Source organism: Mobula hypostoma, chromosome 16 (genome assembly GCF_963921235.1).
Source record: "Mobula hypostoma chromosome 16, sMobHyp1.1, whole genome shotgun sequence".
NCBI lineage: Eukaryota > Metazoa > Chordata > Chondrichthyes > Myliobatiformes > Myliobatidae > Mobula > Mobula hypostoma.
Genome location: NC_086112.1, coordinates 18,818,841 through 18,841,599, shown reverse-complemented (window position 1 = coordinate 18,841,599; position 22,759 = coordinate 18,818,841). Strand labels below are relative to the sequence as shown.

At 43.1% G+C, this 22,759-nt stretch overlaps 1 protein-coding gene across 1 annotated transcript in view; it reads left to right on the top strand.

Moving 5' to 3' along the window:
• The first annotated feature begins 8,311 nt into the window (after nt 1-8,311).
• LOC134357260 (solute carrier organic anion transporter family member 3A1-like) overlaps nt 8,312-22,759 on the top strand; it is a 315,218-nt gene continuing 300,770 nt past the window's right edge. Inside the window, exon 1 of the mRNA XM_063068602.1 lies at nt 8,312-8,449. Coding sequence (XP_062924672.1) covers nt 8,318-8,449 — 132 coding nt within the window. The 5' untranslated portion in view covers nt 8,312-8,317. The remainder of the gene's footprint in view (nt 8,450-22,759) is intronic.

Below are 22,759 nucleotides of genomic sequence, written 5' to 3'. Positions count from 1 at the left end.
CTTCCAGCTCGAACCACTAGGGTTCAAGAACAGTTACTACCCCTCAGTCATCAGGCTCCTGAACAAAAGTGGATAACTGCACTCATTTAAGGACTCACTTTTCTTGTTATTTTGTGCTCATTTATATCTGCATTTGCAGTGTTTGTTGTCCATTGATCCTGTTTACAGTTACTGTTCTATAGGTTTGCTAAGTATGCCCGCAGAAAAAGAATCTCAGGATTGTATATGAAAACATGTAGGTACTCTGATAATAAATTTTACTCTGACTTTGACACCATTTAAGCTGGTGTGCTCCCAGTAAATGAGCTTAAAGTTCTCAGTGCCATCCTGGTTACAGCTTCACGACTTTGAGGGTCTTGAACTTGAGTCAGTGCGGATTGTTACACTTTTAGAAGGAGCATTTGGGAATGTCCTTGAATTTTCTCCCTTGCCCGCTTGATAATTTATTGCTGCGATGGAGCTCAGAATAGAGCATCTATTTTCAGAGTTTTAGGCATGCAAACGGCGTGAAGGTAATTAAGGCTTCTGTGCTGGGGATGTTGGCCTGGGGGAAGACAATGATGTTGGTTCAGTTACCCTTTCAGTGGATTCACAGAATCTTAGAGACACCACTGGAGCTCGAAAGTGCTCAGTGGTTTGAAGTGTCTGCGGTAGTTACTGAAGTTACAGCTTACAGTGAAAATTTGTTCTCTTAGCATTCACAAGCTATGGCAACTTGAAACTAACAGCTTGCTAATAGAATTGCAAATAAATAATAAATTAACAAGTTGACTCCCCATCCTTTGGGGTTATTACACACTGGTTTGGATTTCCCGGTGTAGGTTACTGACTTTAAGTATTCTTATGACAATAAGCTTAACACACAGAACATTATTGTGGTCTGGATCTGTGACATTTTCAGAATTTATTTTCCTGACAAATAGGTCGACTTTCTCCTTACCTCAGTTCCATGAAATATTCAGGGTTCAGGAGGAAGGATAAGCACTGGAAGTTGCTATCTTGTTAAACACCTACTTGAATCATATGTAAATTGAAGGGGAACCATAATTTCTCAAAGTCAGCTGCCAGGTTCTCAGGTGAACATATATAGTAGCTCTCTCAAGATATTGTACAGAATAAGCATCTAATGTAACTGGGAGGGTACTTTCAGAGAAGTGTGTTATCTACAGTACTGTGCAGAAGTCTGAGGCACATATATGCAGTTAGGGTTCCTAAGACTTTTTACAGTACTCTATTTGTTAACGTGGAACAGAAAGTGAGTTTGGAAATCAGGTAGGAGCAAAGGATGTTGGGAATGATGAGGGTGTAGCACCACAGGAGGGGTGTGGGAGAGTTTGCAGAGAAGGAGTGCCAGGGACCAGGGGTGGCATGGTTCCAGTCACACACTGCCCTAAGATACCGGGCCAGGTTATTTGATTCCAAACACTTGGTCTATTGATCATTACAGAATACCTTTCTGGTGCTTCCCACTTCCTTCCCGTTCCCTTCCCCTTTTCCCAACCATGATTCCTCTCTCCCTGTCCCCTTCTCACTCTCAGTCCACAATAGAGACCCACATCAGAAGCAGTTTTATCATCACTCACATGTGACATGAAAATTGTTTTTTTCCTGTGGCAGCGGTACAGTGCAATACATAAAGTTATTACAGGACTGTGCAAAAGTCTTTGGCACTCTAGCTATAGATAGATAGATGCTTCATTAATCCCAAAGGAAATTACAGTGTCACAGTAGCATTACAAGTGCACAGATATACAAATATTAGATGAGAATATGTGCCCAAGTCATTTGTACAGTGCTGTACACTTGAAATGTACAGCAGCTTACTGTATTGGGTTAGGCAGCACCATTCGATTATTACTTAAATGGCTGATTAAAATGATTAATGTGCCCCATACTTATAGAGTCCTTTTCTGATAATTACTTTCTCCACCATCTGACATAATAACTTCCTCTGGGCATCAGTAATACACTTTTATTTTACTATTATGTGCAAATCATTTGAATTTATCACTGATTCACCATGTGAGACATCTTTTGAGCTTCTGGGTGTTTTGCCCCATTTAATTTAATTTATTTATTTGGAGATAGAACGCAGAACAGGTCCTTTCAGCCCAACAAGCTGTGCTGTCCAGCAACCTACTAATTTAACACTACCTAATCACAGGACAACTTACAATGACCTATCAACCCACCCGGTACATCTTTGGACTGTGGGAGGAAACCAGAGCACGTGGAGAAAATTCACGTGGTCGAGGGGAGAACATCCTTGTTGGAATTGAACTCCAAACTCCAGAACGCCCCAACCCTTAACAGTGTCGCGTGAATTGCCATGTTACTGTGGTGCCCATTTTCTGGCTTAGAAAGTGTACTTTTCTGATTGCCAAAAGGTCCGGTTGCTGGATTGTTATTGACTGTCTTCTAAACCATTCTGGATGACTGAAGCATAAGTAGAAAGGTAAAGAGAGTCAGAAGAAAATTAGAGCACCTTACAGTAGAGGGCAGAGCAAACACACTGACCTCAAAGCCAAGGCGATAATTGTCAGGGCTTTTATGAAAGCCTTGTCAGTTGTTTTAGAAACTGTCAAAAGAACTTTTGATGTGATGGATATAATTGTCAAGATTGTGAATCTGTCTGATTGGTTCGTGTTCCACCAAATAGTCTCTACATTCCATGTGAAGTTTTGATACACATTGTAGTTTAAGTCTCCAGAGCTACCCTTTGCAGCTTTTATGCATCTTGTCAGGTGTATTGTAGTTTGAGCACTTGGAGGTTTCCATCCGAGTCCTCTCCTTTGGAAGTGTTGTTAGAGCTCGCCATCCCTTGAGCTGGAACTTTTAACTTCCTGGTCCTGAACAGGAAATACCTGCAATCAGTGATTCACCGAGGCAGACCTCTTCTCTATCTGTGCCTTTAGGAGAAACATCAGTATCTGAGCAGGTATTTGCAATGGCCCAGCCTCGGGAAGTTTCGTATTTCTTCCTAAATCTATCTCTGCATTTACAGCATCTGACATAGAAGAAAGACTAAGTCGTCACTAAATGTGAAGGAAAGAGAGAAGAGTCCACTGAAAGCACCACCTTTTTGTCATGTTGACAACATTGAAATAAAAAGAGATGATAGCAACCTTATTCAGTTTTCTCTGTGTTGCCAGTAACGACAGTCATGTTTTCCCTTTATCTACATTGGCCATTTCTTCCACTGGGGAACGCCAGGGTAAACCTGTTGTCAAATTTCTGACTCAGGTTATGGGGTAACTTGCTTGTGTGATAAATGACACACATCAAAGTTGCTGGTGAACGCAGCAGGCCAGGCAGCATCTCTAGGAAGAGGTACAGTCGACGTTTCAGGCCGAGACCCTTCGTCAGGACTAACTGAAGGAAGAGCTAGTAAGAGATTTGAAAGTTGGAGGGGGAGGGGGAGATCCAAAATGATAGGAGAGGACAGGAGGGGGAGGGATGGAGCCAAGAGCTGGACAGGTGATAGGCAAAGGGGATATGAGAGGATCATGGGACAGGAGGACCAGGGAGAAAGACGGGGGCGGGGGGAACCCAGAGGATGGGCAAGGGGTATAGTCAGAGGGACAGAGAGAGAAAAAGGAGAGTGAGAGAAAGAATGTGTGTGTAAAAATAAATAACGGCTGGGGTACGAGGGGGAGGTGGGGCATTAGTGGAAATTAGAGGTCAATGTTCATGCCATCAGGTTGGAGGCTACCCAGACGGAATATAAGGTGTTGTTCCTCCAACCTGAGTGTGGCTTCATCTTTACAGTAGAGGAGGCTGTGGATAGACATGTCAGAATGGGAATGGGATGTGGAATTAAAATGTGTGGCCACTGGGAGATCCTGCTTTCTCTGGCGGACAGAGCGTAGATGTTCAGCAAAGCTGTCTCCCAGTCTGCATCAGGTCTCGCCAATATATAGAAGGCCACATTGGGAGCACCGGAGCTCTGTCCGCCAGAGAAAGAAGGATCTCCCAGTGGCCACACAGTGTGTGTCGTGTCAGTGTGAACAGGTGTGTGTTGTGCACTCTGTGTGAACAGGTGTGTGTCGTGTCAGTGTGAACAGGTGTGTACCGTGCACTCAGTGTGAACAGGTGTCTGTTGTGTCCTCAGTGTGAACAGTGTGTGTCGTGTCAGTGTGAACAGGTGTGTGTCGTGTCCTCAGTGTGAACAGTGTGTGTGTCGTTTCTGTGTGAACAGGTGTGTGTCGTGTCCTCAGTGTGAAGTGTGTGTGTGTGTGTTGTGTCAGTGTGAACAGATGTGTGCCATGCACTCAGTGTGAACAGGTGTCTGTTGTGTCCTCAGTGTGAACAGGTGTGTGTCATGTCAGTGTGAACAGGTGTGTGTCGTGTCAGTGTGAACAGGTGTGTGTCATGTCCTCAGTGTGAACAGGGTGTGTGTCATGCACGCTGTGTGAATAGGTGTGTGTTGTGCACTCTGTGAACAGGTGTGTGCCATGTCCTCAGTGTGAACAGTGTATGTGTGTCTTGTCAGTGTGAACACGTGTGTGTGTCATACACTCTGTATAACAGGGGCGTTCCGTATCCTCAGTGTGAACAGTGTGTGTGTCGTACACTCTGTGTAGCAGGAGCATTCCCTGTCCTCAGTGTGAACAGGTGTGTGTCATGTCCTCAGTGTGAACAGGTGTGTGTGTATGTCAGTGTGAACAGGTGTGTGTGTAATGTCAGTGTGAACAGGTGTGTGTCATGTCCTCAGTGTGAACAGTATATGTGTGTCATGTCAGTGTGAACACGTGTGTGTGTCGTACACTCTGTGTAGCAGGAGCATTCCGTGTCCTCAGTGTGAACAGGTGTGTGTGTATGTCAGTGTGAACAGGTGTGTGTGTCATGTCAGTGTGAACAGGTGTGTGTTGTGCACTCTGTGTGAACAGGAGTGTTCCGTGTCCTCAATGTGAACAGTGTGTGCAAGAACAGATGTGTGTCGTGCACTCGGTGTAACAGGAGCGTTCCGTGTCCTCAGTGTGAACAGGAGTGTTCTGTGTCCTCCGTGTGAACACGTGTGTGTCGTGCACTCGGTGTAACAGGAGCGTTCCGTGCCCTCAGTGTGAACAGGTGTGTGCATGAACAGATGTGTGTCGTGCACTCGGTGTAACAGGAGCGTTCCGTGTCCTCCGTGTGAACACGTGTGTGTTGTGCACTCGGTGTAACAGGAGCGTTCCGTGCCCTCAGTGTGAACAGGTGTGTGCATGAACAGATGTGTGTCGTGCACTCGGTGTAACAGGAGCGTTCCGTGTCCTCCGTGTGAACACGTGTGTGTCGTGCACTCGGTGTAACAGGAGCGTTCCGTGTCCTCCGTGTGAACACGTGTGTGTCGTGCACTCGGTGTAACAGGAGCGTTCCGTGCCCTCAGTGTGAACAGGTGTGTGCATGAACAGATGTGTGTCGTGCACTCGGTGTAACAGGAGCGTTCCGTGTCCTCCGTGTGAACACGTGTGTGTCGTGCACTCGGTGTAACAGGAGCGTTCCGTGTCCTCAGTGTGAACAGGTGTGTGCATGAACAGATGTGTGTCGTGCACTCGGTGTAACAGGAGCGTTCCTTGCCCTCAGTGTGAACAGGTGTGTGCATGAACAGATGTGTGTCGTGCACTCAGTGTAACAGGAGCGTTCTGGGTCCTCAGTGTGAACAGGTGTGTGTCGTGTCCTCAGTGTGAACAGGTGTGTGCCATGTCTTCCGTGAATCTTTTGAGTTGAATTCTCCGTCATTTTCAACTCAGCATAAACTAAAATTTTCCAGTAAATTCTCAGTGAGCTAACTGTAACAAAATTAATTGCAGCAACTTTTCCATACTATCTCACCATGACCATTGAGAATTAGCCCCTCTTTGAGAAGCTTTTGAAAAGCAGACAATTGGATTCAGCTGAGTAATTAGACTTTTGGGAAAACAAAGAAAGGGAGGCGTGACCACTGTTTTGAACAAATGGAGATAGAGCCTCTTTAAAAATCGAGGCAATTATGATGAAAGCCACCTTAAAAGTCCCATTTGTGACCGCGTCATTGAATCAATGACTGTCGATCCTAAATTTTTATCTTGACAACCCTGAAAGTAATTAGCATTCGTACATTTTAAGAATTCAACTCTCCTTTTCTTAACAGAAGGCACATGATGATATTTTTGGAGATGACTATAATTTTAATATGATTCATCTTTTCTCTCTACCCACAATGATTTTGAGAGGCGGCAGCAGTCGCGTTCACTTTCCCGGACTCGAGCCCTCTACGTGGCGCTGTTTACAGAAGCAAAGAGGAGACCAAACGTGCGTGTTTCGCTTTCCACGATGTCACCTCCCCGCCCCACAAACCACCCCCCCCACACAGAACAGCCTGAGAGGAAGTTGCAATATTGTTCCATTGCCTTCTGCGGTTTTTGCCTGTAACCCACGCCCCGCTACACGATGGCACGTCTGAGATCAGCCAAAAATATCTGGTTGGGAGGAGGAAGGCAGAAAGAATTTGCAAAGCTCCAACCGTGTGCAGGAAAGTTCCCTAACCCTTAGCTCAAATCTCGGAATCTTTGCTCAAAAAATCCGAATGCACGAACGAATCAAATGCATTTCGGGGGTTGAACGGGTCCGAGCTGTACAGTCTTTGCAAACCCACGGACAGTAACCGGGACAACTTGTGGTCAGTTCACCGGCAAGCCTATTGCAAAGTTAGTTGTTAGAGACTTCAGCTCAGTGCCAGTTTCAAGCTACGGATCGTGTCGGGCACAGAGTCATCCAAAAGTGTGTTTGGTTCAACGGGGGCGACCGCACCGCATTCGGTCACCCTCGGGATTCAGAGGGGACGATCAGATTCAGTGCAATGGACGCTGGCAGCTCGGAGCTCCACGATTGACAGCCGTAAGCTCGAATCAGCAGCCTCTTAACGTAAGAGACTGGAACATGCTTGAAGCACATAGCAGATCGGGCAGCATCCGTGGAGAGCGAGGCGGAGTTGATCTTCCTTCAGGACCGTGACTAGGACAGGAACTTTAAAATAAAACAAACTGCTACGACTTGAGATAAGTTTTGTTTTGGCCCAGGATGCTAGGGTCCTCTCTGTGAGATAAGCAGAGACCGGGAAAGTTCGTGTGAAAAGCACTTTGCCGCGGATTCCGCGTCTGTTTCGTTCCTGCTGACATTCTGGCGCAAGGAGACAGCTCGTATAGCGTTCTCTTACACGCTCTCCCACACAGTCTCTGCCTCTTGCGTAGCGCTCTCCCTCTCATACGATCTTTACCGGCCCTCCTCCTCTCCCATAGTCCCTCTCTCGCAGTGCGTCTCCCTCCAGCATCGTTTCCTTTCTCACTTCGCATGCTTTCAGCTCTTTTATCTACAGTGACCCCCCCACCCCCTAATACCCAATAACCTCTCAGTTTCAAACACAACACCCTTTAGTCTCGCACTCTGTCACACCCAATCACACATCTACTCATCCGTCAAGGCGTCCACTCTCTCACACGCACATCTTACCCTGCTGTGCCTTCCTGTAACTCTCGTAGCCTCTCATCGTTAAGTCTTCCTCACAGTCTGACATTATCGCATGCACCCACCCCGATCCACCGTTCATATACTTCCTTCACAGAGTCGCTGCGTTAGTCACTAATTGCTGCTTCTTGTATTGCGCACCCCCGTCCCCGCGTTCATTCCCTCCTGCTCGTACATACCCTCCCAGTCATACTGTGCTGGCTTTCTCACACTGATACAGACTTGCTTCTCTCTTTCTCTGACTTCGGAGGGGACTGCCCTCTCTGCCACGGGCACTCTTCTCCAAAACACACACACACGAGTTCACTCCACCTTGCCCGTCACATCGTGAGGCATCTCCCTCGCAATCCTCTCCCTCCCACGCGCTCACTCTCTTAGAACCCTCCCCTTATTTTCTCGCCCTCAAAGACACACCCTTTCTCAGGCACCCTCCCTCCGCACATATATAACTCCTTTTTCCCTCAAGTCTCTTCCACCGTAACCCCCCTCATATTAGCCCCGTCACCCGCAGTCCGCCTGAAACCCGTTCTCACTCTCACTCGGTGTATTCTTCATTTTGCACACCTAGTGTCACTCATTAACTCAAAACCTCTCCTACTCTGACACACAGTACCCCCCCTCCCTTTAACTTCCCTTGGTTTGCCACCTCTCGCTCTGTCTGGCTCCCATCGCCTCTCCACTCTCACGTCGTCTCGGAGGCAGCGACTGAACCTGCGGCTGGCGAGCCTGGCGGGTGTGGCTCTCTGGTGGAGACGTACCCGTACCGGCTTCTGCACTCTTCTCCGCCCGAGCCTTCCTGTTCAATTGACAACTTCTGCAAGTCGGCACCGGGATGAGCATTGAGAGGGACAGCGGGCGATCGGCGGCCGGGAGCCCCCGCATGTCCTACTTCTCGGATATCCGAACATTTCTCGTCGCCGAGTGCTTGCTGATGCTGACGCAGGGTATCAGCGGCGCGTATTTAGTAAGTATCGACCGGCAGCATGCCCCCGGGAGCTGCGTGAAAGGGAAGAGTGCGGTTGCTTTGGATGACAGTCTGTGGGCTAATGAATTTCATTTGTTTGATAACTCCCACTCAGTTTCTATTTAAAAAAAAGTTGTTCTGAAATGTCATCGACCTTCCACAGGTGCTGCTTGACCCCCTAGGTATCTCCACGTCTTCTGTTTATATATCGGAGGCCGTGACATCCTGCGCAGATCCTCCATAATTTCCGTTAGCCGGTGCGATCCTGCAGTTTCGACCTGGCATCGCGGCGTGTCCGGTTGATGGCCCTTTCCGTAGCTGGGCAGTTTCAGTTACAAGTCGAGAGGCTAGACACGGGTATGAGGTGCAGATGACGGCGGCGCGGTCACTAAACTGTAAACATAGAATGGGGAAGGAGCGGGAGATTCTCCCCGACCGCAGCTGGTTTGTTTTAATGAAAGTTGCCAAATTAGAGAGACATACATGCTCCACGAATTTGAAGCGAGACTAAAGATGCCCAAAAGTAGTCGTGCCGCTCTCCTGAGATTTTTACACCTCCCGGCAGTCTCGGCCCAACCGAACCGAGATGATAAAGTTAGCAGCGGTACCGCCCAGGTGAAGCGAAGTTGGCTGCGCCGTGATAGTTGTTTCTCGCAATGGTTTAAGCGCGGGCACATTTGGCGATCCTTTACCGTATTCCGGGATTGGCTGCCAATTCAACGCCCTGCCTTTCGGATCTATCCAAGCTTGACATTTATGGAAAACAATGGATAGGTCCCAGAAAATTCTCCACTTGGACTGCTGACCACTTCGAATCCCCGCTGTTGATACCCTCCCCGTTACCGCTGCAGAATCGAGGAAGTCTGGGGATTGGGAGATAATGCCAAAATCCCATCTCTGCCCTCCATTGAAACTGCCACAGCTGTTGGCATAAGTTTAGTCATCTCCGTCGGTACTTTGGCTGTTACACCGGTACCGACCTTTCCTATTTAAAAGGGCCCCATTGCCCCCAGCTAAAGTCGCGACCTGACGGAGATGAATGACCCTTCTTCCGGAAGAAGGGTCTCGGCTTGAAGCTTCGACTGCTTATCCACTTCCGTAGAGGTTGACTGACCTGCCGAGTTCCGCCAACATTTTGTGTGTGTGTGATGCTCTGGATTTCCAGCACCTGCAGAATTTCTCGTGTGTATTCCCCTTCTTCTGTCTGCTCTGTTGCTCCCCCTCCCCTTTACCAGTTCACTCAGCTGTATTTCTGAGTGTCTCAAGCATTACTTTTTAACTCTACACCTTGTCAACTTCTACCATTGACTTCACCCCCACCGTACTTCTGTGAATGGCAACCTAACATCCTTTGTCACTCACTCTGTAGATCTGCCGATCCCTAACATCTCAACCCTTTGTCTTGAAACTCAACCTTCTCCAAATCTTAAACACTGGCACATATCTTTCATAGTCAACCCTACAGCTCTCGCTTGTTGGCCTTCCCCACCAAGGCTTCCCATTATTTCAATCCATGGTCTTTCTTATGCTATATGCAATATAAACTTCTACATGTGATGTTTCCTAAACTATCTACTGTGCAATCGTTGCTCTTAATGTGGGGTGAATGCTTTAAGAACAGCTTCTTTCCCTCTGCCATCATATTTCTAAATGAACAATAAACTAACCCATGAGCAATACCGCACTATCTTTTGGCTCTTTTTGCACTACTTAATTATATATTAAACAGCCTCCCTCAAAAGATAGTTGGCAGGCAGGTCATCTTTCTGAGCTACACTCCTAAACGGTAGAATTCAGTGCTTAAAACTATAAGGAATGCAGACTCAGAATTAGAATCATTTTTATCATAACCGGCATGTGTTGTGAAATTTGTTAACTTAGCAGCAGCAGTCCAATGCAATACATAATTTAGAAGATGAAAATAGTAATAATAAATAAGTAAATCAATTATAGTATATATATATTGAATAGATTATAAATCATGCAAAAACAGAAATAGTATATATTAAAAAAGTGAGGTAGTGCTTACAGGTTCAATATGCATTTAGGAATCGGATGGCAGAAGGGAAGAAGCTGTTCCTGAATTGCTGAGTGTGTGCCTTCAGGCTTCTGTACCTCCTACCTGATGGTAACAGTGAGAAAAGGGCATGCCCTGGGTGCTGGAGGTCCCTAATAATGGACGCTGCCTTTCTGAGACACTGCTCCCTGAAGATGTCCTGGGTAGTTTGTAGGCTAGTACACAAGATGGAGCCGACAGTTGAGATTTTCAAATGCTAGTTCAAAACATATTTATTTAACCTTGCTTTAATTAACATCTTTTTGTCTTTTATTTTCATGTTTGCACTTTATCTCACAGTAAAGCACTTTGAACTACATTGTATGAAAAGTGTTCTCTATATAAGTTAGTGTTATGTATATAATTTCTTATTGTAATTTATAGTTTGTACTTACTGCGATGTACTGCTGCTGCAAAACAACAAATTTCATGACATGTGCCGATGATATTGAAGCTGATATAGGTTGAGTGCTCCTTATCTGAAAATCCAAAATCTGAACATCTCCAAAATTGGAAATTTGATGTCACAAATGGACAATTGCACAAGATGCTAGGGAAGGTTCCCAGACAATGCTCAGTGCTCTGCACACCACAGACAATTATGAAAAGTGATCTCATATATGTAATGAACAGAAGTTAATGACAATTGGAAAAACACTGCATAAAGCCCAAAATGAGGATCTCGGTTGTGTATTGAAAGAGTGGATTCGTCGGTATCAGTTTGAAAATATGCCACTGAATGGTTTGCTGATCATGAGACAAACGGAAATCTATCATGACAGACTGAAAATTTGAGGTAGTTAGAATATTCAGCGGGCTGGTTGCAGAAACTTAAGAAAAGTCACGGCATTAAATTTTTAAAGCGTTTACTGATCGTGAAGCAGCAGAGAAATTCATTGATGTGTTTGCCAAGATTGTCACTGATGAAAATCTTACACTAGAACAAGTCTACAATGTTGATTGTTTTTATAAAAATGTAACTACACCACTAAAACAAAGTAAGATACAAATACAATGTACTCTTATCTTTTAACCAAAACATGGCATCGTAGGTGGGGACTGAAAGCCTTCCATTATTTGTTGTTGGTCAGCAGCTGATTCAGGTATTCTCCCAATGCTGCTGAGCTGCCTTTGTTATCCTGCATACATTATATTTTAATTACATTAATGATATGTAATAATTTTAATTAAGTAGATATGTGTGCTGAACAAGTATTAGACAAAGACTGCTTACCGATAGCACATAGATGATGACATTCTCAAGCAATCTCATTATATATTCCAAAATAGGAAAAAATGTGAAATCAGAAACACTTCCAGCCCTAAGCGTTTTGGATAAGAGGTACTAAACCTGTATTTGTATCATTTTTTTAACTACTAATTTTTTTTTCATTCAAAGAAACTTGGACAGGTTCATGATTAGTAATGGTTTAGTTCTCAACCTGGGGTTCATGGACCCCCCCCCCCCAGTTCACGGGGTCGGGATCCACGGCTTAAAAGAAAGGTTGGGAAACTCTGGTTTAGAGGGATGTGGGCCAAAGATGGGCAAATGGAGCCAGCTTAGACGGGAATCTTGATCAGCATGGGCCGGTTGTGCTAAAAGACTTTTTTTCTGTGCAATATGACTCTTAAATGTAAGAGTTGTTTCCTTTGTGGCACACTGCACGTTGAACTGAGTATTAGTGCCATTTTAAATATCAAATTTAGATTACGCCATTTATTCATGCACCACTAAACACTGTGAATGCTAGAAGACCATAATCTGTAGGAGTAGAATTAGGCTATTTGGCTCATCGAGCCTACTCCACCATTTCACCATGATTTATTATCCTTCTCAACTGATTCTCCTGCTTTTTCCCTGTAACTTTTGACACCCTGACGAATCAAGAACCTATCAAACTCTGCTTTAGCTAGACTCAATGACTTGGTCTTCACAGCCGTCAGTGGCGATGAAGTCTAGATTCACTGCCCTCTGAGTAAAGAAACTCCTCCTCATCTTTGTTTTTAAGAGATGTTCTCATATTCTGAGGCTGTACCCCCACTGTAGGAAGCATCCTCTCCATGCCCACTGTATCGAGGCCTTTCAATATTCAATAGGTTTCAATGAGATCTCCCCTCATTCAAGCACCCACAGTGCTACCTAGTGATGACACACTGGCAGTAAATTTTGTCCTTTATGTATTGTTCAATATTTTACTTAATAGTTAAAAGTAAACTGGTTTTACCCCTCTCGTGCTTACAACCAACTATGCACCCTGTTTTGTAATTCAAATCAACTTGTCCGAAAACAGCATTTGCACACCCTTGAGTTAAAATGTAAAGGCTTCTGACTTCTTTATTTTGGTTTGTAGGGAATAATTTATCTGAAAGTGGTTATATTTTTAGATTATGACTTTAAGGAATCCATGATGTGCTTGTTCATGCCACGTACCCTACTGGTTACCCTGGAATTTCCAGCAATAACAAAGCCATGTCCCAGGGGACATGACCTCAGCTGGTGAATTCACTGTGTGAGGTGGAGCTGATCCAAAAATCGAGGAAAAGTTGATGGTTGGATTTCTGGCTTTATTCGCCTCTCGTCAATGCTACTGATGATCTTAGTTTTTGCTGGCCAGAGTTCCTTTGTTTGAATGCTATCCAATGGAAGCAATAAAGATATAAATCATGGCCAACGTGACTGCCAAGACAAGAGCATCAAGGAAGTTTATTTTCCTAAAGTCTTAGCAAACTCCCTCCAAATAACGTCTGCAACAGATTGCTTTAACACTTGCTGTTAGCAATGGGCTACTACATTTTCTTGATCCAAGAGTGTTGATTTGCAGCCCAGAACTGTCCCAATCAAAGGTGGAGCTGTCCTATTTAGACTCAGGGACTTGTTCAATGTAATATAGTTATGATCAAGCATCATGGACATGGCCCAAACAAGCATCATGGACATGGCCCAAACAAGCATCATGTACATGGCCCAAACAAGTCCTACTGTCAGAAATGTTTGAGAAACTTGAAGCCTCCTGCCCAGGCTTAAACAGCTTTCAAACCTAACAAGTGCTTTGAGTATCTCTGAATGTCTTTGAGGTTCAGAAACATCGAAAAAGAATTTAAAGCATCAGTGGACTATTCATTCCTGTTTGAAAATGATTAAATATTAATACCTAAAAATGTAAACACATTTAACAGTTTAATATTTAAGCAACTCAGCAAGGAATTGTATATTACCTTGCTCTTATCTGGGTCACTCACAGCCATTGTCATCCGCTGAACTGTGTCTGCACCACGTATAACCTGAAATTGGTTCAGCAGGCAGATTCCTCGGTGTATTCTCTGGAAAATTGGAAACAGGTATGTCGTATGTCATTGAATTCCCCGGAGCATTTCATGTTAGAAGGTTGTTAGGTGAAGTAAGATGACAAAATTTGAGTTTGCCACGTGTGTGAGAATTGCAACATGATCAGAATCAGGCTGATTGTCACTGACATATGTTTGTGAAATGTGTTGTTTGTGGCAGTGGTACAGTGAAATACATTTTTAAAAACTAAGCTACAAAAAGGAATGAAACATAAATAAGTAATGCAAAAAGAGCAAGAAGCAAGTTAATGCTCATGGATTCATGGTCTGTTCAGAGACACATAATGGTATTTATCCCAGTAAATGTCATTGTAGCCAGACACGGAACACACACAAAATGCTGGAGCAACTCAGCAAGTCAGGCAGTATCATGGAGGGAAATAAAAGTTGATGATGAAGATCCTGACGAAGGGTCTGAGCCCAAAACACTGACTACTTATTCCCCTCCATAGATGCTGCACTGTTTCCTGTGGAATGTGTGTGATACTCAAGATTTCCAGCATCTGCAGAATCGCTTGTGTCTTATCAAAAACCATTGATGAATTGTTGGCACATGCCTGCAATTTCCAGCCCAATACTGTTTATTGAAAGGTGTTGTTTTAACTGTACCATATCATCCTCTTGGACTGCTTCCTCCTTGATGCTTCTATCTTTTCTCATACACAGCCTGTAAAACCATCTGTCGACTCCAACATCGACTTTCCCAAGTTCCTGAAACATTAGGTGGAGCGGAGAACAAATTAATGAATATGTATTTGATCTTGTCACTTCCTGATTTCACTTTAAGCTGCAAAAGTAATAATATTATTCCTACAAATTGCAGCAGGAGAAAGAAGAATATTTTTTTGAGTCAGATGGCTATTTTTACATTTCATTCTTGTTGTAGAATAATCGTGGGGTAACACACGATTAATCTGGAGTTAGCGCTGTGTCTAAATGATGCCTTGTTAAATTCTAACCACTTGCATTATTTATGGTCTGCTATCTGAACACAGAAATTGAAGACCTATAAATCAAACCATGTTGTGCAAATAAGCATGTGACGTCTTCACTCTTGTAAAACAGAATACAATCTCCTGAGAAACTTTGAATCATTCTGAGGCATATAGATATGTTTAGACAGGCAGGGGTTGATTAGGGGTAACCAACATGGATTTGTCTCAGGCAGATCTTGTCTTATAAACTTGATTGAGTTTTTTGATGAAATAATTAGGAAGGTTGGCAAGCAGAGGGCAGTAGATGTAGTATATGTGGAATTCAGTCAGGCTTCTGATATGGCTGTGCCTGGTAGATGGCTCAGGAAGGTTAGATCATATGACATCCACAAAGAGCAAGCGACATGGATTCAGAAATAGCTGGATGGTAGGAAATGGTGATGGTGGAAGATTGGTCCAGACCTCCAGTCTCAGAAACAGCGATGTGCCCCAGGGGTTGGTGCTGCAATATTTATTATTTGTCATCTATATTAATGAGAATACGCAAAGAATGTTTGTTAAGTTTACATGATGGTAAAATTTGAGGTGTTGCACTTTGGGAGGACTAACCAGGGTGGGGTCTTACACAGTAAGCGGTAGGGCACTGAGGAGTGTGGTAGAACAAAGGGATCTGGGAATACATGTTCGTAATTCATTGAACATGTGTGACAGGCAGATAGAGTCATTAAGAAGGCTTTTGGCACATTGGCCTTCATAAATCAAAGTATTGAGTCCAGGAGTTGGGATGTTATGTTTGAAGTTGTATAAGACATTGGTGATGCCTAATCTGGAGAATTGCGTGCAGTTTTGGTCACCTATCTACAGGGAAGATGTAAATAAGATTTAAAGAATACAGAGAAAATTTACAAGATGTTGCTGGGACTGGAGGGCCTGAGTTATAAAGAAAGATTGGAATAAATTAGAAGTTTATTCCCTGGAATGTTGAAGATTTGACAGAGGTGTTCTAAATTATGAGGGGCATAAATAAGGTAAATGCAAGCAGGCTTTTACCACTGAGGTTGGGTCAGCCTACTATTAGAGGTAATGGGTTAAGAGTGAAAGGTAAAATGTTTATGGAGAACACGAGGGGAAACTTCTTCACTCAGAGAGTGGTGAGAGTGTGGAATTAGTTACCAGTGTAAGTGGTGTATGCCATTACGATTTCAATATTCAAGAGAAGTTTGGATATGTATGTACATGGATGGGAAGAGTATGGAGGACTATGATCCGGTGCCGGTCAATGGAACTAGGCAGTTTAAATGGTTTGGCATGAACTGAATGGGCCAAAGGGCCTGCTTCTGTGCTGACTTTGACCTTGACTTAAAACAGTCCATGTTGTAGACAATAAAGAGGATTCAAGAATTGCAGCGTGATCTTGATCAGCTGGGTGAGTGGTCTGAGGAATGGCAAAAGGAATTTTATTCACATTAAGTGTTAAGTGTTACACTTTAGAAGAATAAATTAAGTTACAGTCAGACTTCTGCATTGAACAGAAGGGTCTGGGTACTGTTGTAGTACAGAGTAACCGTGGGGAACAGGAGCATAGTTCTGGCAGCTCTTGGGCTCTATTCCCTGGAGTTCAGGAGAATGAGGGGGGATCTCATAGAAAGAATCCAAATGTTAAAAGGCCTGAACAGATTAGATATGGCAAAGTTATTTCCTATGGTAAGGGAGTCTAGGACAAGAGGGCGCAACTTCAGGATTGAAGGACGTCCATTTCGAACAGAGATGCTGAGAAATTGCTTTAGTCAGAGGGTGGTAAACCTGTGGAATTTATTGCCACGAGTGGCTGTGGAGGCTAAGTAATTGGGTGCATTTAAGGCAGAGTTAGATAGGTTCTTGATTAGCCAGGACATCAAAGGGTATGGCAGGGGAGTGGGGATGACTGCAAGAATTGGATCAGCCCATGACTGAATGGCGGAGCAGGCTCGATGGGACGAATGGCCTACTTCTGCTCCTGTATCTTATGGTCTTATTAAAGTGGAGTTACAGATAGACAGGGCAATGAAGAAGGCTTTGGCATGCTGGCCTTCATCTGTTAGGTCACCGAATAACTGAATCACTGATTGTACAGGAGGTTGGTAAGGCCATTCGTGGAGTATTATGCATTGATTAGGTGAGCTGTCTTCTTTACGGGTTTTGGGGAATCAAAAATGTTAAAAGGCCTGAATTGTTTAGGTTCAGGCCTTTTAACATTACTAGGTATAAGGTTAGCAGTGAAAGGTTTGATAAGAACCGGAGTGAAAACCTGGTGGTTGATAGATACTATGTATGGAACCAGCTGCCAGAGGAAGTGGTTGAGGAGTGGTACATTTAGCTACATTTGAGATGTATGTGGACGGCTATATGGATGACAAGAGTTTACAGCAGGGGTTCCCAAATTGGGGTCCACGGACCCCTCAGATAATGGCATAAAAAAGGATGGGAACCCCTGGCTTATGGGGAAATGGGGCAAGTGCTGTGAAATGATATGAACTTGAATAGGCATCTTTGTTGGCATGGTAGTGTGGGTCGAACAGCCTTTTTGTGTGCTTTACAGCTCTGCACGTTGTGGCATCATCCACAAGCACACCATTTTCATTTCAAGGGTCAACTTTATTCGCTGTGTACATTTACATGGATTAGGATTTTGCTGTGGTGTGTTGCTATGAAACTTCTATTATTTCTGCTTCTTTCACTTACTTTTTGGACATATTTCCTAGTATCCAGTACTCTCATAAATTTCCATCTACCAATAACTACAGTTACCTTTGCTTCTTCTAACAAACCATTCCCTAGTCACTGTCACTGTCCTTCCTCCTGACCACAGTTTGAGGTCATCTGGATTGCTTGGAATCTAGATAACTCCATCCACAATTCCGTGCTGTTGCTAAAGCAGCTTGTTTTGATCTCCATCATGACCAGAATCAGAATCAGGTTTGTTACCGCTGCCTTATCTGACCTGAAATGTAATGTTTTGTGGCAGCAGTACAGTGGAAAGGCATGAAATTAGCAGCTTCTGAATCATTGTAAATGGGTTTTCAGGCTCCTGTACCTCCTCCTCAATGGTAGTAATGAGAAGGGGGTAAGTCCCAAATGGTGAGTGTCCTCAGTGATGTCCTTCGTGAGCTGCTACCTTTTGAAGATGTCCTCATTGGTGGGAAGGGTTGACCCTGTGGTGGACTCTCTCAGGCCTTAGTTCATCTGCAGTTGTAACCCCTCAGCTGTGCCTCTTTACTTCTGGACTTAACTGTCCTGAAGCATGGACACAGAAACAAAACACCACCAGAAATCTGAAATGAAGGCAGCAAATATTACCATTGCTCAGAAGTGATGACAGATACAATTTACTTGTCCTGTTATTATCCTTTTGCACTTTGCAATACTATTCCATTCTGTCACTTAATCTCTCCAATCTCCCCCCCCCCTTTTCCTTCTTCACTCCCCTTTCTTTGCATCTTGAAATTTGTTTCTTTCAAAATGTTCCCAATTCAGGTGAAAGGTCATCAATTGAAATGTTAGCCACGCCTCTCCATTCCCAGTTGCTCCCTGACCTAGTCGGTATTTCTAGCATTTTCTGTTTTTATCCCACTGCTCTCCTAGTTTTCACTTCTTGTAGTTTTGAGATAAGTCAAAACCTTGAAACTTGAATCAAAAACCTTAAACTCACCCATCCACCTCAGAGCTTGCTGACTGACTGCCTTCTGGATAAGCAATAACTTGATATTAAAATTCCCATCCTTAATTGAAAATGTCACCATGTTCTTGCCTCTATAAACATCTACAGCCTTATAAATCTCCCGCTGCATTCTAAATTCTGGTCATCACTAAATTTAATCATTCTACTGTTGATGACTGTGCCTTCAACTGGCAACGCCCTATGCTCTGAAATTCCTTCCCCATTCTTTTCCAACACCACTTTTTTTTCCCTGTAAGAAGCCTTCAATGCTTATCTTTGTCCAAGACATACACTAAAACTGGAAATATTGACTCAAGTAGTTAAAAGTCCCTAACTGTACATCTAGAGAACATGTTTTGGAGTGCTGTCAGTGCTGGCCTAGACTGGGTGTGGTAGATGTTGTTAGCTGGGGAATACACACAATAGAACCTACTGTACTTTCCTTTCATTAATTAAAGATATAACTTACTCCAGACTCTATTCTCTCCTCTGTGCTATGACCAAAACATGCCCCATCACTTGCCGAATTAATTCAGAAGCTTACTCACTATTTCTGATGAATCAGAATCAGGTTTATTATCATTGGCATATGTCGTGAGATTCAGGCAGACAGAAAAATTGATTCAAGAATGTAGACAATGCCTCCTTGAAGTAATGCTACGTCCCCGCTGACTTCTGAGAATCTGATTCATGAGCACTTGTGTGAAATCAGTTTCACAGGTTCTGTGAGTGCAGACAGAAGACACTCATTGCCGGTATATTTAGTGTCTATATAAAGTATTCACTCCACCCCAGTCCCTGGAAGTTTTCAGGTTTTATTGTTGTATAACATTGAATCACAGTGGATTTAATTTGGCTTTTTTGACACAGATCACTAGAAAAAATTCTTATGTGTCAAAGTGAAAACAAATTTCTACAAACTGGTCTAAGTTACAGGCAGTCCCCAGGTTACGATGAGATCCGTTCCTAAGTCTGTCTTTAAGGCGAATTTGTAGATAAGTTGGAACAGGTATATACAGTCCTTATTTAGCGTCAGTTAGTCAAATGTTTGTCTTAGTATATAGTGTATATTTTATCTTTCTATGCATGTAAGACACTTAAGAAACACTTTCAAATACACTAAAACATCTTAAACATAATAATACAGTATATCATAATAATAAGAAGAATTATTTCCACTTTATTTTCAATCATGATCGTTTTCCTTTTCTTTGATGCATCACCAGCACTTGCATCGGATTTAGGCTTTGGGGGCATGGGGTTACAAGAGTAAATAAGAAAAAAATTTAAGCCAAATACAAAGTTACACACTCAGCACAGTGTTAACGGCAACGTGATCTGACTTAAAATGGCAGACGGCGTTCTCCTTCCTCGAGCCAACGAACCGCTGAAGCCGCACAATGTTTTCAAATTTTTACTATAACAGGCTTTATGGCAGTCCGTTCGTAAGTACGAGTTGTCCGTAAGTTGGGCATTCTTAACCTGGAGACTTCTGTACCTGCAAATATAAAACATAAAATATTTGATTGCATGAGTATTCACCCCCTTTAATATGACACAGCATATCATCACTGATAGAATAAAATGTAGTGCAAAAACTGAGGCTCACAATGGCTCTGATTATGGAGGGGGAAAAGCTGTTCCTTAAATGTTGAGATTGTGGCTTCACACTCCTGTCCCTCCTCTTTGATAGCAACAATGAGAAGAGGGTGTGTCCTGGGCGATAGAGGTCCTTAATAGTGGGTTCTGCCTTTTTGAAGCATTGCCTTTTGCAGATGTCGTCCACCGTGGGGAGGCTAGTGCCCATGATGGAGCTGGCTGAGCTTACGGCCCTCTGCAGCATTTTCTGATCCGGTGCAGTGGCTCCCGTGACCAGCTAGAATGTTCTCCACTGTACATCTGTAGAAATTTGATGACTATAAGTATCTCCTCAAACTCCTAGTGAAATGATTCAGAATTTGCTAAAAAAATTTTTGCTGGAAAAAAAAGAGATGAGGAAAGGAAAAAGAAACAGGCTAAAATATTACTCCATGGAATATGTGTTAATATTTGCTAAAATTTCCACTTAAAATGTAGAGAGAAACTTCAGGCAAATGTATGGAAACCTTATACTGAAATTATACTGTTGGCTTGGCATGAATTCACACAACTCCAGGTGCAGATCTGTCTGAGCTATTGCCTCCTCCTCTTTGAAAAATTTGAATAACCTCAGTCATCTAGATCAATGAGCGTACTTCACAGGAATTGTTGTAATGTATTCTTTCATCTGTGTCTTGTGGTAATATATTTCAATATATTCATTGGCACTGCTTTAATCATCTCAAAATTGCGTTTGGCGAATGCGGAGGATGGTAGTTTAAGGTGGAATTTCATAGGAACACACTGGGTTGGGTGACAGAGCCTGTACCTCATGCCTGCCTCTTGTGATGTCCAGTGGTTGTACTAAGCTTTTTGCAGTCATATGGTGCCCAGACCTCTGTACTGTCAGAAGGCCTCTGCTTTTTTCAAATGTTTCTGATTATTAGACGGTATTGAAAGAAACAGAATCATTAAACATCTATTTATATGATTGAATGAAAAAAATCATATAGCCCATGAAACTGATTGCAATCAATTAAAACTTAAATAAAAAAACAAACTTAAAACTTTATGTAATTGAAACTAAGAAAAATATACAAAAACTCTTCCCTGATCTTAACTGTTAAATGAAGATTCGTGATCCCATACATCGGAATGGTTCCTTGCTGTATGACTGCTCTAAAGCTGATGGGTAATGACAATTTCAAAGTGTATCCAGCTTTCCACTTCAATTATGGAGGGAACACCCTTTTGCTTGATAATGAGTGCAGCAAAAGAGTGAGAGGTCAGATGTGTGTGCAACTTGCACCCGGCGCAGTGAGTAGGCACAGAAGCCTGGGACACGTTAACGTGATCAACGGCCTCTTGTTGCTGATGGAGGACTGATAGCCAGCTCCAGTGTGTGGATCCATTTGTTCTGGCGCAATATTGTACAGCTCGTGTTCTAACAAACACGAGTGTAAGGCACTGTGGGAAGATGGGAGGGGTGGCATAATAGTTAGTGTGACACTTTACAAGGCAGCTGTTTTAAGTTAAAATGGGCCGTACTGAATGGGCAAAGTTAGTTGGTACAGACAAATTGAACAATTATTGTAATAATATATAAAATATTTGAAGTAGATTAAATAAATTTAGACCTGAAAACACAGTTAGCTTTGAAAGGGGAATAATAATAACAACTGTAAACAGACATTCTGAGCAAGTATGCCAGAGATTTTACAAGTGTTTTAGGAATATAACTTTGATATTGAGTTAATTGCATTTTGGAACAATATTGAATCTATATTTATGAAGACTATCAATCGAAGCTTCAACATCGTACTGATAAAGTGACATTATGGGGCAACTCTGAGAATTATCTGTAGATTTAAAAAGACCTTGAAATATATTCTTAAAAATCTGTTTTGAGCCAAATGCAAATAGTAATCTTGAAATCCCAGCAGGGTGGTGGTGATTGCAGGAAGTGCAAGTTGCATCATTTTGGGTTGAATGTCCAAGCCTCATTTCCTGAAAGTCTGGCTCTTTGCCAGAGGGTGGGAATTCCAGAATCATCTTGAATCTGAAAAGCCGGAATTGCTGAAAGTATAATTAAAAAATGTTAGGAATACATAGCAGGCCAGTCTTGTGACAGTTAGTGAACAACTTTTTTTGGAACATCTAACATTCTACCTTTTTCACTAACCTCAGTTGATGTCCTAACCATTCTGTTGTATATCTATAGCAAAGAACATAGACCAGTACAGCACAGGGTTAGGCCACAATGTTGTGCCCAACCAAGTAAATTAGTAATCAAATGGCTAACTAAACTAATTTGTCTACCTGCACAATGTCCATATCCTTCTCTTTTCCTCAAAAATATGCCTATCTGCACATTTCCTAAAAGACCGTCGTAACTGCCTCTATCACCACCCCAGGCAGTGCATTCTAGGCATCCATCATCGCTTGTATAAGAATCTTGCCCCACACATCTCGAAATTATCCCCTCTCACCTTAAATGCGTGGCCTCTGGTAATAGACATTTGAACCGTGGGATAAAGGTACTGTCTGTTATTCTATGCCTCCCATAGTCATATCTTACCTCAGCCATTGGCGTTCCAGACGAAACCCAGTTTGTCCAACCTCTCATAATTGCACATGCCCTCTGATTCAGGAATCACTTTGTGTAAACTGCACCATGGCTGAAGCTGTACCATGTTCCT